The sequence below is a fragment of the Phocoena sinus genome, chromosome 5, assembly GCF_008692025.1.
Source record: "Phocoena sinus isolate mPhoSin1 chromosome 5, mPhoSin1.pri, whole genome shotgun sequence".
In the NCBI taxonomy this organism is placed as follows: Eukaryota; Metazoa; Chordata; class Mammalia; order Artiodactyla; family Phocoenidae; genus Phocoena; species Phocoena sinus.
In genome coordinates, this window is record NC_045767.1 from 93,000,001 (window position 1) to 93,019,153 (window position 19,153).

The window sequence follows — 19,153 nt, forward strand, 5'->3', positions numbered from 1 at the left end:
CTCTCTTTTTTGACATTGCATTAGATTTTTATTTATTTATGTTTTCAGTTTCCCCTATTGAGGTATAATTGACATATAATATTAGCTTCAGATTTAGAACCTAATGATTCAGTATTTGTGTATATTGTGAAATGATCACCACAGTAAGTCTAGTTAACATCTGTCACATAGTTACAGTTTTTTTCCTTGTGATGAGAACTTTTAAGATTTACTCTCTGAGCAACTTTCCAATGTGCAGTACAGCATTATTAACTATAGTCACCATGCTGCACATCACATCCCCAGTGATAGCTCTCTTATTCTTTCATTTTTGCTGGGTGAAGTTGTTTGACATACATGAAGACATCTCACAGTTGGTAACATTCTGGAGTTTTTTGTTTCTTTGCTAGTTTGTTTTGCCTTTTTAATGTAAAATAGAGCATGTGTTTAAAAATTTAAAGTGTGTAGGTATAGATTAAAGAACAAATTCTTATGTACCCACTATCTAGGTAAAAAATAGAACTTTACCTTAGTCCAGAAGCCCTTTATGTGCTCTTCCCTGATTACATTTCCTTCTCACCTCCTGAAATAATCACCATCCTGAACTTTATCATTCCTTTGTTTTTTGTTTTTATCAGATATGTCTTTACTGCTAAATAACATTTGACCCTTGAACAAAGTAGGGATTGGGGTACTGACCTCTCCCCCTAAGTCAAAAATCCATGTATAACTTTACAGTCAGCTCTCCATATCTGTGGTTCTACATCTATGGATTCAGCCAACAGCAGATCGTATTGAAAAAAATCCCCATGTAAGTGGACCCACATAATTCAAACTTGTGTGTTCAAGGGTCTTTGTACAATGTTAACTTTGCCTATTTTAAAACTTTATGGTAAATGGAATCATGCTGCATGCACTTTTCTGTGACATGCTTCTTTTGTGAAAAATTATTAAAAAAAATTTTTTTTAATTATTATTTTTTATACATTTATTTATTTATTTTTAGCTGTGTTGGGTCTTCGTTTCTGTGCGATGGCTTTCTCCAGTTGCGGCGAGCGGGGGCCACTCTTCATCGCGGTGCGCAGGCCTCTCACTATCGCGGTCTCTCTTGTTGTTGAGCACAGGCTCCAGGTGCGCAGGCTCAGTAGTTGTGGCTCATGGGTCCATTTGCTCTGAGGCATGTGGGATCTTCCCAGACCAGGGCTCGAACCCGTGTCGCCTGCACTGGCAGGCAGATTCTCAACCACTGCACCACCAGGGAAGCCCCGCAAAATTATTTTTGAAATTCATCCGTGTTGATGTATATAGTTGTACTTCATTTTTTTCCATGCTGTATAATATTCCATTGAATTAAAATACCCTAATTTACTTACCATTCTATTTATGAACATTTGGATTTATATCCAGAGTTTTACTACTATAAACAATGTTGCTATAACATTCTCTCATAAATATCCTATACAAGAATTTATCTGCAGTGTCTACATAGTAGTATAATTGCTAGGGCATAGAGTGTGCACATGTTAAATTGTATAAGATAATACCAGATGGGTTTTCAAGATCGTTATAGCTATTTTCTCTTTCATCAGAAGTAGAGGTATCTCATTTTCTAGATACCTTCCTGACACTTGCTATTACCCAACTTAAAAAATTTTTCTAGTCTGGTGGTATGAAATGGTATATCATAATGATTCCAAAGTACATGTTCCTCTGCGGGTGGCCGGGGGGAAGCTTTGGAGCCACGGAGGAGAGCACAGCAACAGGGGTGTGGAGGGCAAAGCGGGGAGATTCCCGCACAGAGGATCGGTGCCGACCAGCACTCACCAGCCCGAGAGGCTCGTCTGCTCACCCGCCAGGGTGGGCGGGGGCTGGGAGCTGAGGCTCGGGCTTCGGTCGGAGCACAGAGACAGAACTGGGGTTGGCGGCGGGAACACAGCCTGCAGGGTGCTAGTGCACCACGGCTAGCCGGGAGGGAGTCCAGGAAAAAGTCTGGAGCTGCGGAAGAGGCAAGAGACTTTTTCTTCCCTCTTTGTTTCCGGGTGCGGGAGGAGAGGGGATTAAGAGCGCTGCTTAAAGGAGCTCCAGAGACGGGCGCGAGCCGCGGCTAAAAGCGCGGACCCCAGAGACGGGCATGAGACAGTAAGGCTGCTGCAGCCACCAAGAAGCCTGTGTGCAAGCGCAGGTCACTATCCACACCTCCCCTCCCGGGAGCCTGTGCAGCCCGCCACTGCCAGGGTCCTGTGATCCAGGGACAACTTCCCCGGGAGGATGCACGGTGCACCTCAGGCTGGTGCACCATCATGCCGGCCTCTGCCGCTGCAGGCTCGCCCTGAACTCCGTACCCCTCCCTCCCCGCAGCATGAGTGAGCCAGAGCCCCCAGATCAGCTGCTCCTTTAACCCTGTCCTGTCTGAGGGAAGAACAGACGCCCTCAGGTGACCTACATGCAGAGGCGGGTCCAAATCGAAAGCTGAACCCCAGGAGCTGTGCGAACAAAGAAGAGAAAGGGAAATGTCTCCCAGCAGCCTCAGGAGCAGCAGATTAAATCTCCACAATCAATTTGATGTACCCTGCATCTGTGGAATACCTGAATAGACAACGAATCATCCCAAATTGAGGAGGTGGACTTAGGGAGCAACGATATATATATTTTTTCCCCCCCTTTTTCTCTTTTTGTGAGTGTGTATGTGTATGCTTCTGTGTGTGATTTTGTCTGCATAGTTTTGTTTTTACCATTTGTCCTAGGGTTCTGTCTGTCCGTATTTTTGTTTTGTTTTGGTTTTTTGTTTTAGTATAGTTTTCAGTGCTTGTTATCATTGGTGGATTTGTGTTTTGGTTTGGTTCTTTCTTTTTAATTACTTAAAAATTTTTAAAAATAATTATATTTTGTTTTTTACTTTAATACCTTTTTATTTTATATTATTTTCTCTTTTTCTTTCTTTCTTTCTTTCTTTTTTCCTCCCTTTTATTCTGTGCCGTGTGGATGACAAGCTGTTGTTGCTCCAGCCAGGTGTCAGGCCTGTGCCTTTGAGGTGGGAGACCCATGTTCAGGGCATTGGTCCATGAGAGACTTCCCAGTTCCACGTAATATCAAACAGCGAAAATCTCCCAGAGATCTCCATGTCAAGGCCAAGACCCAGCTCCACTCTATGACCAGCAAGCTACAGTGCTGGACACCCTATGCCAAACAACTAGCAAGACAGGAACACAACCCCACCCATTAGCAGAGAGGCTGCCTAAAATCATAATAAAGTCACAGACACCCCAAAAACCACCACCAGACCTGGACCTTCCCACCAGAAAGACAAGATCCAGCCTCATCCACCAGAACACAGACACTAGTCACCTCCACCAGGAAGCCTACAGAACCCACTGAACCAACCTTAGCCACTGGGGGCAGACACCAAAAACAACGGGAACTACAAACCTGCAGCCTGCGAAAAGAAGACCCCAAACACAGTAAGTTAAGCAAAATGAGAAGACAGAGAAACAGCAGATGAAGGAGCAAGGTGAAAACCCACCAGACCTAATGAATGAAGAGGAAATAGGCAGTCTACCTGAAAAAGAATTCAGAATAATGATAGTAAAGATGATCCAAAATCTTGGAAATAGAATGGAGAAAATACAAGAAACGTTTAACAAGGACCTAGAAGAACTAAAGAGCAAACAAACAATGAAGAATAACACAATAAATGAAATTAAAAATTCTCTAGAAGGGATCAATAGCAGAATAACTGAGGCAGAAGAACGGATAAATGACCTGGAAGATAAAATAGTGGAAATAACTACTGCACTGCAGAATAAAGAAAAAAGAATGAAAAGAACTGAGGACAGTCCCAGAGACCTCTGGGACAACATTAAACGCACCAACATTCGAATTATAGGGGTCCCAGAAGAAGAGAAAAAGAAACGGACTGAGAAAATATTTGAAATGATTATAGTTGAAAACTTCCCTAATATGGGAAAGGAAAAAGTTAATCAAGTCCAGGAAGCACAGAGAGTCCCATACAGGATAAATACAAGGAGAAACACACCAAGACACATATTAATCAAGCTATCAAAAATTAAATGCAAAGAAAAAATATTAAAAGTAGCAAGGGAAAAACAACAAATAACACATAAGGGAATCCCCATAAGGTTAACAGCTGATCTTTCAGCAGAAACTCTGCAAGCCAGAAGGGAGTGGCAGGACATATTTAAAGTGATCAAAGGGAAAAACTTAAAACCAAGGTTACTCTATCCAGCAAGGATCTCATTCATATTTGACGGAGAAATTAAAATCTTTACAGACAAGCAAAAGCTAAGAGAATTCAGCACAACCAAACCAGTTTTACAACAAATGCTAAAGGAACTTTTCTAGGCAGGAGACAGAAGAGAAGGAAAAGGCCTACAATAACAAACTCAAAACAATTAAGAAAATGGTAATAGGAACATACATATTGATAGTTACCTTAAATGTGAGTGGATTAAATGCTCCAACAAAAAGACATAGACTGGCTGAATGGATACAAAACAAGACCCATCTATATGCTGTCTACAATAGATCCACTTCAGACCTAGGGACACATACAGACTGAAAGTGAGGGGATGGTAAAAGATATTCCATGCAAATAGAAATCAAAAGAAAGCTGGAGTAGCAATACTCATATCAGATAAAATAGACTTTAAAATAAGAAATGTTACAAGAGACAAGGAAGGACACTACATAATGATCAAGGAATCAATCCAAGGAGAAGATATAACAATTATAAATATATATGCACACAGCATAGGAGCACCTCAATACATGAGGCAAATGCTAACAGCTATAAAAGAGGAAATTGACGGTAACACAATAATAATGGGGGACTTTAACACCTCACTTACACCAATGGACAGATCATCCAAAATGAAAATAAATAAGGAAACAGAAGCTTTAAATGACACAATAGATCAGATAGATTTAATTGACATTTATAGGACATTCCATCACAAAACAGAAGATTACACTTTCTTCCCAAGTGTGCATAGAACATTCTCCAAGATAGATCACATCTTGGGTCACAAATCAAGCCTCAGTAAATTTAAGAAAATTGAAATTATATCAAGCATCTTTTCTGACCACAACACTATGAGATTAGAAATGACTTACAGGGAAAAAAACGTAAAAAACAAACAGGTGGAGGCTAAACAATACGTTACTAAATAACCAAGAGATCACTGAAGAAATCAAAGAGGAAACCAAAAAATACCTAGAGACAAATGACAATGAAAACACGAGGATCCAAAACCTATGGGATGCAGCAAAAGCAGTTCTAAGAGGGAAGCTTCTAGCTATACAAGCCTACCTCAAGAAACAAGAAAAATCTCAAATAAACAATCTAACCTTACAGCTATAGGAACTAGAGAAAGAAGAAAAAAAAAAAAACCGCAAAGTTAGTAGAAGGAAAGAAATCATTAAGATCAGAGCAGAAATAAATGAAATAGAAACAATAAAACAATAGCAAAGATCAATAAAATTCAAGCTGGTTCTTTGAGGAGATAAACAAAATTGATAAACCATTAGCCAGACTCATCGAGAAAAATACGGAGAGGACTCAAATCAATAAAATTAGAAATGAAAAAGGAGAAGTTATAACAGACACCGCAGAAATACAAAGCATCCTAAGAGACTACTACAAGCAACCCTATGCCAATAAACTGGACAACCTGGAAGAAATGGACAAATTCTTAGAAAGGCATAACCTTCCATGACTGAACCAGGAAGAAATAGAAAATATGAACAGACCAATAACAAGCACTGAAATTGAAAGTGTTATTAAAAATCTTCCAACAAACAAAAGTCCAGTACCAGGGGGCTTCACAAGGGAATTCTGTCAAACATTTAGAGAAGAGCTAACACCCATCCTTCTCAAACTCTTCCAAAAAATTGCAGAGGAAGGAACACTCCCAAACTCGTTGTATGAGACCACCATCACCCAGATACCAAAACCAGACAAAAATACTACAAAAATAGAAAATTACAGAGCAGTGTCACTGATGAATATAGATGCAAAAATCCTCAACAAAATACTAGCCAACAGAATCCAACAACACATTAAAAGGATCATACACCATGATCAAGTGGGATATATCCCAGGGATGCAAGGATTCTTCAATATACGCAAATCAATCTATGTGATACACCATATTAACAAATTGAAGAATAAAAACCATATGATCATCTCAATAGATGCAGAAAAACTTTTGACAAAATTCAACACCCATTTATGATAAAAACTCTCCAGAAAGTGGGCATAGAGTGAACCTACCTCAACATAATAAAGGCCATATGCAACAAACCCACAGCAAACATCATTCTCAATGGTGAAAAACTGAAAGCATTTCCTCTAAGATCAGGAACAAGACAAGGTTGCCCACTCTCACCACTATTATTCAACACAGTTTTGGAAGTCTTAGCCACAGCAATCAGAGAAGAAAAAGAAATAAAAGGAATACAAATGGGAAAAGAAGAAGTAAAGCTATCACTGTTTGCAGATGACATGATACTATACATTGAGAATCCTAAAGATGCTACCAGAAAACTACTAGAGCTAATCAATGAATTTGGTAAAGTTGCAGGATACAAAATTAATGCACAGAAATCTCTTGCATCCCTATACACTAATGATGAAAAATCTGAAAGTGAAATTAAGAAAACACTCCTATTTATCATTGCAAGAAAAAGAATAAAATACCTAGGAATAAACCTACCTAAGGAGATAAAAGACCTGTATGCAGAAAATTATAAGACATTGATGAAAGAAATTAAAGATGATATGAACAGATGGATATATATACCATGTTGTTGGATTCGAAGAATCAACATTGTGAAAGTGACTCTACTACCCAAAGCAATCTACAGATTCAATGCAATCCCTATCAAGCTACCACTGGCATTTTTCAGAGAACTAGAACAAAAAATTTCACAATTTGCATGGAAACACAAAAGACCCTGAATAGCCAAAGCAATCTTGAGAGAGAAAAACAGAGCTGGAGGAATCAGGCTCCCTGACTTCAGACTATACTACAAAGCAACAGTAATCAAGACAGTATGGTACTGGCACAGAAACAGAAATATAGATCAATAGAACAGGATAGAAAGCCCAGAGATAAACCCGTGCACATATGGTCACCTTGTCTTTGATAAAGGAGGCAAGAATATACAATGGAGAAAAGACAGTCTCTTCAATAAGTGGTGCTGGGAAAACTGGACAGCTACATGTAAAAGAATGAAATTAGAACACTCCCTAACACCATACACAAAAATAAACTCAAAGTGGATTAAAGACCTAAATGTAAGGCTAGACACTATCAGACTCTTAGAGGAAAACATAGGCAGAACATTCTATGACATAAGTCATAGCAAGATCCTTTTTGACCCAGCTCCTAGAGAAATGCAAATAAAAACATAAATAAACAAATGGGACCTAATGAAACTTCAAAGCTTTTGCACAGCAAAGGAAACCATAAACAAGAGGAAAAGACAACCCTCAGGATGGGAGAAAATATTTGCAAATGAAGCAACTGACAAAGGATTAATCTCAAAATTTACAAGCAGCTCATGCAGCTCAATATCAAAAAACCAAACAACCCAATCCAAAAATGGGCAGGAGACCTAAATAGACATTTCTCCAAAGAAGATATACAGGTGGCCAACAAACACATGAAAGGGGGCTCGACATCACTAATCATTAGAGAAATGCAAATCGAAACTATAATGTGATATCATCTCACACCGGTCAAAATGGCCATCATCAAAAATTCTACAAACAATAAATGCTGGAGAGGGTGTGGAGAAAAGGAAACACTCTTGCACTGTTGGTGGGAATGTAAATTGATACAGCCACTGTGGAGAACAGTATGGAGGTTCCTTAAAAGACTAAAAATAGAACTACCATACGACCTAGCAACCCCACTACTGGGCATATACCCTGAGAAAACCATAATTCAAAAAGCGGCATGTACTGCAATGTTCATTGCAGCTCTATTTACAATAGCCAGGACATGGAAGCAACCTAAGTGTGCATCGACACATGATTGGATAAAGAAGATGTGGCACATATATACAATGGAATATTACACAGCAATTAAAATAAATGAAATTGAGTTATTTGTAGTGAGGTGGATGGACCTAGAATCTGTCATGCAGAGTGAAGTAAGTCAGAAAGAGAAAAACAAATACCGTATACTAACACATATATATGGAATCTAAAAAAAAAAAATAGTCATGAAGAACCTGGGAGCAAGACGGGAATAAAGACACAGAGCTACTAGAGAATGGAGTTGAGGACATGGGGAGGGGGAAGGGTAAGCTGGGACAAAGTGAGAGAGTGATAGTGTATATATGGACATATATACACTGCCGTGAAATAGATAACTAGTGGGAAGCAGTCACATAGCGCAGGGAGATCAGCTCCGTGCTTTGTGACCAGCTAGAAGGGTGGGATAGGGAGGGTGGGAGGGAGGGAGATGCAAGAGGGAAGAGATATGGGGATATATGTGTACGTATAACTGATTCACTTTGTTATAAAGCAGAAACTAACACACCATTGTAAAGCAATTATACTCCAATAAAAACGTTAAACAAAAATAAAAAGAGAAAGTACATGTCCCTGATTACTAATGAAATTGAGCATCTTTTCATATGTTAAGGGCTTGTGTTTTCTTTTGTGAAATTCCTATTCATTTGTTTCCTGTTTTTCAGCTAGCTATCTTTTCCTTTTTTATTCATAGGAGTTCTCTATATGTTTTATTTTTTTAAAAATATTTTTTTAATTTATTTATTTTGGCTGCGCTGGGTCTTAATTGCTTCATGCGGAATCTTTTAGTTGTGGCGTGTTGGATCTACTTCCCTGACCAGGGATTGAACCTGGGCCCCTTGCATTGGAAGCATGTCATCTTAAGCGCTGGACCACCAGGGAAGTCCCCTCTATATGTTTTAGATACTAATAATTTGCTAACTAAATGCATTGCAAATACCTTCTTGATGACAAATTGGATATGGGAGGCAAGGGAGAAGAAGGAGTGTAGAATTACTCCTAGAATTCTTGTTTGGGGAACTGAATGGATGATGGTGCTATTAAACTAGTATATAGAATAGAGCAGGAGAAATAGATCTGCGGGAGGGAGGAATTAATTTAAGACATTTTGGAGTTTGATGTTTCCATGGGATGTCGAGTTGCAAATGTCTCATAGAAAGTTGGCTCTAAGGATCTGAAGCTCAGGCCAAGCTTTGTTATGCCACATAAGTCCTGGAGGACTCCTATATGATGGGCCTTCCAGGAGACTATAGTTAGAAGGAATATGGTAATTCTAAAACTCATTTGTCCTCTACCCATCCTTACTTCTTCTATAGGCTATGGATTCTCCAGTCTAAGCTTTTTGTGAAATAAATGTCCCAAATGACCCACCAAACACTTCATCTTAGTTATAATTACTTTATTATGTTTTGGTCTCTAAACAGTTAAGTAGTCTTTCTTAATCTTTCTAGGAGAGAACATTACTTTTATTTTGAAAAGCATTCAGCATATTTGTCTTACATAACATGCAGAACATGTATTTAAATTTAAAAATTTCTCCCATAACAGTACTTAATTACACAAGTTATTCCATAAACACTGAAAACAATATAAGAAACATATACATCAAAGAATTCTACTTTGTGTAGTCTTTGACTAAATAATACTATTTTCACATACAGTTCCAGATATTTCTAGCTGCTTCTGTGTATTTGGAATTATGTATATAACACCCGGAAGAATATGGGCCCCTTGGAGGGATGGCAGTAGAAGCCCATGGAGTAAAGATCTTTCTTTTTTTTTTTTTTTTTTTTTTTTTTTTTTTTGCTGTACGAGGGCCTCTCACTGCTGTGGCCTCTCCTGTTGCGGAGCACAGGCTCCGGATACGCAGGCTCGGCGGCCATGGCTCACGGGCCTAGCCGCTCCGCAGCATGTGAGATCTTCCCAGACCGGGGCACGAACCCGCGTCCCCCGCATCGGCGGGCGGACTCCCAACCGCTGCGCCACCAGGGAAGCCCTAAAGATCTTTCTTTAAAAGGCAGATTGTATTATTGCTTTGAATACCTTTTAGTTATTTGAGATTCTAAGATCCCTGAGAAGCCCAGAGGGGTAGGCCCCTTCATAACCCCCTTTAGAAGATAGAAAAGGTGAGGAAGCTGTCAGTAGCAGGGTTAGGGCTTGGCACACTCATGAAGAATGTAGCACCTCAGCATAGCTTATGGTATAGTGCCAGGGCAGAGTTACTACCAAACGTCTCAGGATGATGAGCCATCTACCGCCCTGCAGGAGAAGTAGCAACTAATTTGGTGACTGTGGTTGGTCACCTTTTAGGAGAACTGCAATCCACGGACAATTAGGGCTTGACATATACTGTGTGTAGGGAAATGACGGCAGAAATAGCTTCTCTGTGGTCCATCCTTATTGGTAGTGCGGTGATTATGCCTCTTTCTGTGTTTGAGATCTTTTAGACCTGTAAGAAGAGAAGGAGAGTGTAAATGACTCTGACCTCAGTCTGAATTCTGCTTGGAACATGCTGAATTCATAGATAATCCTAAGTCTTCAGGTGAAGTGGGTGGTTAGCTTTCCTGCTGCTACGCAATGATTGTGGGTTACACGGGATGCTTTTTTAAGGCCAGGAAAAGCTTGGGGGAAATTTGGCATCTTTGCTTGGATAGTTATAGCTCTGCTTTAAGGTTAAAGTGACCTATTGACACTTCTAGACAGTAATCAGGGTAACTTTTGATACCACACAAGATGACACCTCAGTATATAAATAGATGGAGGTAGTGGAAGCATGGTGGTAACACCGTTTTAAGCCAAGAACTCCACAGGAAAGCCCTATGCAGATATTTCTAACTTCACAAGATCAACATTTCTTAAAGAGCAGTTCTTCTGCAAGCAATAGCAAACCTACCTTTCCTTGCTAATTGCTTTCAGTAAATTCTTGATGGTCTTAGACTCTGGATTAAGACATCTTTTCTCCCCGTTCTTTTTCATTGTGGCACTACAGAAGTAAATAGGAGTGAAAATATTTAAAACAATATTGGGCCAATAAAACAGACGGAATATACAGTTTTAAAGTCAGACATTTAGGTTTCACTTTAGATGTTTCCCTTTGCTGTACAGAAGTCTTAGAATCATCACAAACCCTTTACTGATTTTTGTAATCATCATCATGTATTTAATTGTATGATTACAACCAGGGAGGTGATCATTAGGTAGGATTTTACTCACATGATCTCAACACGTGGGCAAGATTGACTTGCAGGAATCACTTCAAGTTTTTCTAAGGACCTTGGATTAACAGGTCGATCACTGATCTTGATACACGTACAGCGTGTAGTCCTAGAGAGAGGTATTTCTGCAGGAAAAGAAACAGGTACAGGCGACGACGTTAGCGCAGTTTTCATTTTAGGCATTTAATGTAGGTTGGGTAGTACTTAGCTGAACCTGTACCTCTGTGTAATCACATACTCAATCTGTGATCATACAGCTCTATATGATTAATTAGTTGATTCTCTGAAAGAATAGAATTGCAACTTGTTGATTGTAAGATCATAACCTTGAGCCCAGGTCATATAGTTACTTAAGTTAACTAAGGAGATAGCTGTCTCATCTTCTTTCTCCTCCTTCCCTCACATTTTCTCTGTCTGTCCCTCTTCCTCTTCCACTCCCACCTTCCTCCTTCTCTCTTTCTTTTATTCCACTTGCTTCTCTGACTGTAAACTCTGACCAGAAGGAATCTCTGCTCATTTACCCTTCATTTAAAAGGCAGGTTGTAAAACTTTTGCAAATACAATATTTCTGCACTTAAAGAGTTAATACCCAGTCCTATTTCTGATCTTACAAATTAAATATCCCTTGAAGTTCCTTACCTTGAGTTCCTCTCAGAGTCAGAAGGATAAGGCAGAAAATAAGAACAGCACTTTGGTTCATGGTGCTGCAACTGAAGGTTGTTCTGTAGTAGGCTCAGACTGCCTGAACAGTTGAGGAGTGTCTCTGAAAACATCGGGCTAGGTTGCAGTATTTATTTGCAAAGGCACTTTCCCTCTCTAACTCTGATTGGATAACACTACAGTTGACTTGGGAAAACCTATGTCTGTTCCTTGGGGAAGTCCCGTGTTGCAGAATCGAAGATATTATTTGTATTTATTGTGGCTTCTGAGTTATGGAATTTCCCTCCACTTCCTTTGTTTCAATAAGAGTGAGCTACGTTTCACTTTCTAAATCATGACCTGCTTCTTGAAAAACATAACTTTACTGCAAATATAAATAGTTTTTTAAAAAAATGGAGCTTGGATTCTCATCTCGCACCTCCTGAAAAATGCAAATGTCAACTTTAACTCAAGTTAAAGTCTTAAACACAGTTTTAAAACAAGTAAGCCTTAATATTTTGTTTTGAATCCATTTAAATTTGCAGCAGTAAGGCACAAATAGGAATATCTTACATTTATTCACTTTTTATGGGTTTCAGAGATGTTGTGTACTTTCTCGTTTTATTTCTACAGTAATTCTGTAAGAAGGTAGGAAATCATTTTATATGTGGAAGAATAATCTTCGAGGTTAGACAACTATGTTAGGTCATACAAAGGTTCCCATCCATTTATTCTAACTATGATGCTTTTCTTCCAACATTTATTTTAAGTTTTTGTAATACTTTCAGAGGCTAGATAATTTTTTTTTTTTTTTTTTTTTTTTTTTTTTCGGTACGAGGGCCTCTCACTGTTGTGGCCTCTCCCGTTGCGGAGCACAGGCTCCGGACGCGCAGGCTCGGCGGCCATGGCTCACGGGCCCAGCCGCTCCGCGGCATGTGGGATCTTCCCGGACCGGGGCACGAACCTGCGTCCCCTGCATCGGCAGGCGGACTCCTAATCACTGCGCCACCAGGGAAGCCCGAGGCTAGATAATTTTTAAAAATTCCACAGTAATAGCAATTTTTCAACCTCTGGAGGTAAATCTAATTTTTGGAAACAGTAGTTTAGCCAAGCACTGCAGTGTTTGATCAGTATTACAGAGTAATAGGTTTGGTCTTCTTGGACAAGGTCAAAGATATAGAACTGGCAAGGTTCAAGGAATTCCAGAAGTGCTCTGATTTTTCATAACATCATTAGAAAAAGTGAATAGCTTCCAACATAATTATTTCTAGGGAAAACACTACTCATTTGGTTATCTGATTTCTGGTATGTTATTAAACAAGTTTCATGTATTATAGTCAGTCCCTGAATGAAAACATCATAAAACAATATCCAGAATGGAGTAAAGAAAGGATTTTTAGCTATAGTAGAGTTATTGCCAAAAACAAAAGATGCTTTTTGAGGAAATAAACTTAAAAGAGGGGCATAAATAGAGACGGGAGAACAGAATGGAAGTAGAGAGGTTGATTTAAGATGGGTACAGCTCTAAGAGAATGTCACATGGAAAGCAAAGGCAAAGAAGTGTTAACCTTTGAGCTGGTAACATTGACAACTGAAATAAGCACAGTTTCAGCTGGGCAAATAGGGCCAAATAGGGTCCAAACTTGGCCTCTTATCTTAGCATTCAGTAGTACTTGGCTGACACCATCAGTAAGAAGTAGGTGATACTCATGTAGTATAACATGTGTTGGAAGTTCACCAATATCCAAGGGTTATATAGTCTGGTTGTGTTCTTTGCAAGTGATTGGCAACAGGGGATACAAAATGAAAAACTATTCTAAATGCAGGCATCAGATGCAGGTGATACTTGGAACCTAGGAAAGTATTTGGGAGGTCTTTTCATAGTCAGCTAGGCTGCAGCAATGTAGGGATAGTCCAGGGAAAGGTAGGTCTGCCATCCTAGGGTTAGACTAGTGTACCTGGCAGATACTGGCCTGCAGCTTGGCACAGAGGCCAAGATAAAAACCTGTATCTGAAAACTGGACACACATAAGACTTGGAACCTCAGGTACAGGAGATCCGTCATCAGAGCAGTGAGGTGTTGCTTGGGGAGGCGGAGATTGCTGGATCCCAGGTTGGTCTGTTCCAGGGACGGGGTAGAGCTAAGCTTCCCAGTGGGTAAGTCAGTGAGTGGACTTAACTGTGGGGAAACTGGAAGCTCAGAAGGAGGGGAAGTGAGGCAGAGACTGATAGAGCCGAGAAGACTTTCACTCAGTAAAAAGGCCTTCTTCTGATGAGGGAAAGGTTTGTGCAAGACAGTGCCGTGGAGGGGCCCTCCCACGGCTGTTTGTGCAGAATAAAAATTGGACTGTGAGTAAAAATGCCAAACATTTTTTGGGGAAATGTCTGACATCATGGATGGAAGAGGCACTGAACAGTTCAACATTAAACAATAAAAAGGTACATGGTGATAATTTTACTTTTGTTAGTATCTCACTTCTCATCTAAGATGCTGTCTATATAGCAAAGTAACAGGAGAGTTGAGGTAGATGCCTGCTAGTGGATTGTTGTTAATGAGAAAATATTTCTTATCTGTTTAATTGATTTTTAATTAAGTATTACATAGCATTAAGTGTATGCCAGGCGTTGTTTGAAGTGCTTTATGAATATTGATTTACTTACTCCTTAAATAGTGACTCATGTTACCCAGTAACTAGCTCTAGAGTCCATTTTCTCAACAACTTTGTTATGCTGCCTCTCAGAGAGAACATTGTTCTTCATTTGGATTTCTGATTTCCATTCTATCTTGATTGGCTGAAGTCATCTTTTTTTTTTTTTTTTTTTTTTTTTTTTGTGGTACGCGGACCTCTCACTGTTGTGGCCTCTCGCGTTGCGGAGCACAGGCTCCAGACGCGCAGGCTCAGCGGCTGTGGCTCACGGGCCCAGCTGCTCCGCGGCATGTGGGATCTTCCCGGACCGGGGCACGAACCCGTGTCTCCTGAATCGGCAGGCAGACTCTCGACCACTGTGCCACCAGGGAAGCCCTGAAGCCATCTTTGATGTTATTTTGATGCCTCAGTAATTAAACACCTAGAAAAGGTTTAAGATGTATCTATCTTACACTGAATTCATACTGAAATGACAAATGCTGTAGTATATATATGTTAAACACATATATACAGATATACACATGTTAGTAAACAATCACGTAGATACACATTTATTTACTTATAGTATTTTTAAAAGTAGTTTCCTTGCCTAAAACAGACCATGTTCAGTTGGATTCGTTTAATTAATTAATTAATTATTTTAATTAATTAATTTTTGGCTGCATGGGTCTGCATTGCTGCTCATGGGCTTTCTCTAGTTGCGGCGAGCGGGGGCTACTCTTTGTTGTGGTTTGTGGGCTTCTCACTGTGGTGGCTTCTCTTGTTGCAGAGCACGAGCTCTAGGCACGCGGGCTTCAGTAGTTGTGGCGCACGGGCTCTAGAGCGTAGGCTCAGTAGTTGTGGCGCAGGGGCTTAGTTGCTCTGCGGCATGTGGGATCTTCCCGGACCAGGGCTTGAACCCGTGTCCCATGCGTTGGCAGGTGGATTCTTAACCACTGCGCCACCAGGGAAGTCCCAGTTTAGATTATATTGAACATTGGGATCCTGAGACTTTTGTGACTGGGGAAAAAAGGCATTTATTTCTTCCTAGTTCTGATATTTGTATTCTAATTGTGTTAAAATATGTAAATTTTGTTTCTTTAAGAGTTGGGTTTGATTGCAGTTTTTAAAACACTGCAAATAGATTTAATCATTCAGCACCTTGTTATTTCTGCAATTAGACAATTCCTCGGTTATATTCATCAGCCCACTCAACTTCTCTTTCATCAGAAATATAGATGTCTCCCACATTTTTAAAATATTCTTATTTTTAACTGTTGTGACTTGCTGAATCATTATAAATTATCTTTCTTTGTCTCTACTGACAATTTTTTGTCTGGTATGTTAAATATAGCTAGTTCAGCTCTCTTCTGGTTACTGTCAGCATGATATATCTTTTTCTGTTATTTAACTTTTAACCTGTTTATGTCAGTGAATATAAATTATGCCTCTTGTAAAAACTGTACAGTTGGATCATACTTCGTAAAAATCCATTTTCCAGAGAGCAGCCAATATGGCAGAGTAGAAAGACCTTGAGCTCACCTCCTTTCATGAGTACACTAAAATCACAACTATCTGGAAAACAGCCATCAATGAAAAAGACTGGAACCTACCAGAAAAGATCTTATACAACAAAAATATAAAGAAGGAATCACAATGAGATGAGTAGGAGGGGTGGACTTGCGATTAAATCAAATCCCATACCCCTTGGAGTGCAACCCACAAACTGGAGAATAATTATATTGCAGAAGTTCTCCCATACAAGTGAGAGTTCTGAGCTCCACGTCAGGCTCCCCAGCCTGGGGGTCTTGCACCAGGAAGATGAACTGCTAGAGCATTTGGCATTGAAGGCCAGTGGGTCTTAATTTCAGGAGCCCCACAGGACTGGGGAAAATAGAGAGTTTACTCTTAAAGGGTGCACACAAAATCTCATGTGCACTGGGACCCAGGGAAAAAGCAGTAATTTTATAGGAGCCTGGGCCAGACCTACCCTCTGGTCTTGGAGGGTCCTAACCATCAGCAGACAGGCTGCCTAAGGACTTTCTGAGTCCACAGCCACCTTTAGACATGCCTCTAGACATGGCCCTGCCCACCAGAGGGCCAAAACCCAGCTTTACCCAGCAGTGGGCAGGCACTGGCCCTTCCCTCCAGTAAACCTGCACTAACTTCTAGACAAGGCTCACCAACCAAGGAACAGACACCAGACACAAGAAAACTACAATCCCACAGCCTATAGACCTAGCCTGTCCACAGCAGGCCAGATCCTACCCTGACAGCTGGGTCCTGGCTCTGTCCACTAGCAGGCCAACACAAGCTTCAGGATACCCTCGACCCCCAACTGTGTCAGAAACTGGGTCCCCAACCAATTATCTGAAATGAGCTCTGGGATCCCTGGGCCCTGCAGCCAGACTCCAGGAACCAGCTCTGCCTGTCAGTAGTCAGGCACTAACCCCAGGGCCTGGCTTCATTTGCCAGTGACTGGGCAACAGTCAGTCTTTGGGATCTGACTCTGCCTACCAGTGAGCCACTGCTAGTGCTGGGACCCTCTAGGGTTCTTCAGCCAGCTGCCTTGTGACCAGGCCCTGCTAAACAGCAGCCAGCAGCTTCTGCGTATGATAGGGCCTGGCCAGTCAGACAAGAAAAAAAAAAAAAGGAATCCAAACTGGAAAAGAAGAAGTAAAACTGTCACTGTTTGCAGCTGACATGTTACTATACATAGAAAATCCTAAGGATGCTACCAGAAAACTACTAGAGCTCAGCAATGAAGTTAGTAAAGTTGCAGGATACAAAATTAATGCATAGAAATCTACGGCATTTCTATACACTAACGAGGAAAGATCAGAAAGAGAAATTAAAGAAAGAATCCCATTTACCATCGCATCAAAAAGAATAAGATACCTAGGAATAAACCTACCTAAGGAGATAAACGACCTATACTCTGTAAACTATAAAACATTGATGAAAGAAATTGAAGATGACACAAACAGATGGAAAGATATACCATGTTCTCGGATTGGAAGAATCAATATTGTCAAAATGACTGTACCACCCAAGGCAATCTACAGATTCAGTGCAATCCCTATCAAATTACCAGTGGCATTTTTCATAGAACTAGAGCAAAAAAATCTTAGAATTTGTATGGAGACACAAAAGATCCCGAATAGCAAAGCAAACTTGAGAAAGAAAAATGGAGCTGGAGGAATCAGGCTTCCTGACTTCAGACTATACTACAAAGCTATAGCAATCAAGACAGTATGATACTGGCACAAAAACAGACATATAGATCAATGGTATAGGATAGAAAGCACAGAGGTAAACCCTTGCACCTATGGTCATTTAATCTATGACAAAGGGGGCAAGAATATACAATGGAGAAAAGACAGTCTCTTCAATAAGTGGTGCTGGGAAAACTGGACAGCTACATCTAAAAGAATGAAATTAGAACACTCTGTAACAACATACACAAAAATAAACTCAAAATGCATTAAAGACCTGAATGTAAATCCAGACACTATAAAACTCTTAGAGGAAAACATAGGAAAAATACTCTTTGACATAAATTGCAGCAAGATCTTTTTTGACCCACCTCCTAGAGTAATGAAAATAAAAACAAAAATAAACAGATGGGACCAATTAAACTTACAAGCTTTTGCACAGCAAAGGAAACCATAAACAAGACCAAAAGACAACCCTCAGAATGGGAGAAAATATTTGCAAATGAAGCAACTGACAAGGGATTAATCTCCCAAATATGCAAACAGCTCATGCAGCTCAATATCAAAAAAACAAACAACCCAATCAGAAAAATGGGCAGAAGACCTAAACAGACATTTCTCCAAAGAAGGCATACAGATGGCCAACAAACACATGAGAAGATGCTCAACATCACTAATTATTAGAGAAATGCAGATCAAAACAATAATGAGGTAATACCTCACACCAATCAGAATGGCCATCATCAAAAAATCTGCAAACAATAAATGCTGGAGAGGGTGTGGAGAAAAGGGAACCCTCTTGCACTGTTGGTGGGAATGTAAATTGATACAGCCACTATGGAGAACAGTATGGAGGTTCCTTAAAAGACTAAAAATAGAACTACCATGTGATCCAGCAATCCCACTCCTGGGCATATATCCTGCGAAAACTGTAATTCAAAAAGATACAGGCACCCCAGTGTTCACTGCAACACTGTTTACGACAGCCAGGACATGGAAGCAACCTAAATGCCCATCAACAGAGGAATGGATAAAGAAGATGTAGTGCATATGTACAGTGGAATATTACTCAGCCATAAAAAGGAACGAAATTGTGCCATCTACAGAGATGTGGATAGACCTAGAGACTGCCATACAGAGTGAAGTAAGTCAGAAAAACAAATATTGCATATTAACGCATATATGTGGAATCTGGAAAAATGGCATAGATGAAATTATTTGCAAAGCAGAAATAGAGACAAAAACATAGAGAACAAATGTGTGGATAACAAGGGGAGGGAAGGAGGAGGTGGAATGGATTGGGAGATTGGGATTGACATATATATACTACTATGTATAAAATAGCTAACTAATGAGAACCGATTGTATAGCACAGGGGATTGACATATATATATACTACTATGTATAAAATAGCTAACT

At 40.0% G+C, this 19,153-nt stretch overlaps 1 protein-coding gene across 1 annotated transcript; it reads right to left on the reverse strand.

The window, feature by feature from the left end:
• Positions 1 to 10,075: 10,075 nt before the first annotated feature.
• Positions 10,076 to 11,996, reverse strand: CXCL10 (C-X-C motif chemokine ligand 10). The gene is made up of 4 exons (XM_032633087.1): positions 11,893 to 11,996; positions 11,252 to 11,378; positions 10,932 to 11,021; positions 10,076 to 10,487 (listed from the first exon to the last, which is right to left on the reverse strand). Exons 1-4 carry the CDS (start codon positions 11,951 to 11,953, stop codon positions 10,454 to 10,456), a joined length of 312 nt encoding a protein of 103 aa, XP_032488978.1. The 5' UTR covers positions 11,954 to 11,996; the 3' UTR covers positions 10,076 to 10,453.
• Between the last annotated feature and the right edge of the window lie 7,157 nt (positions 11,997 to 19,153).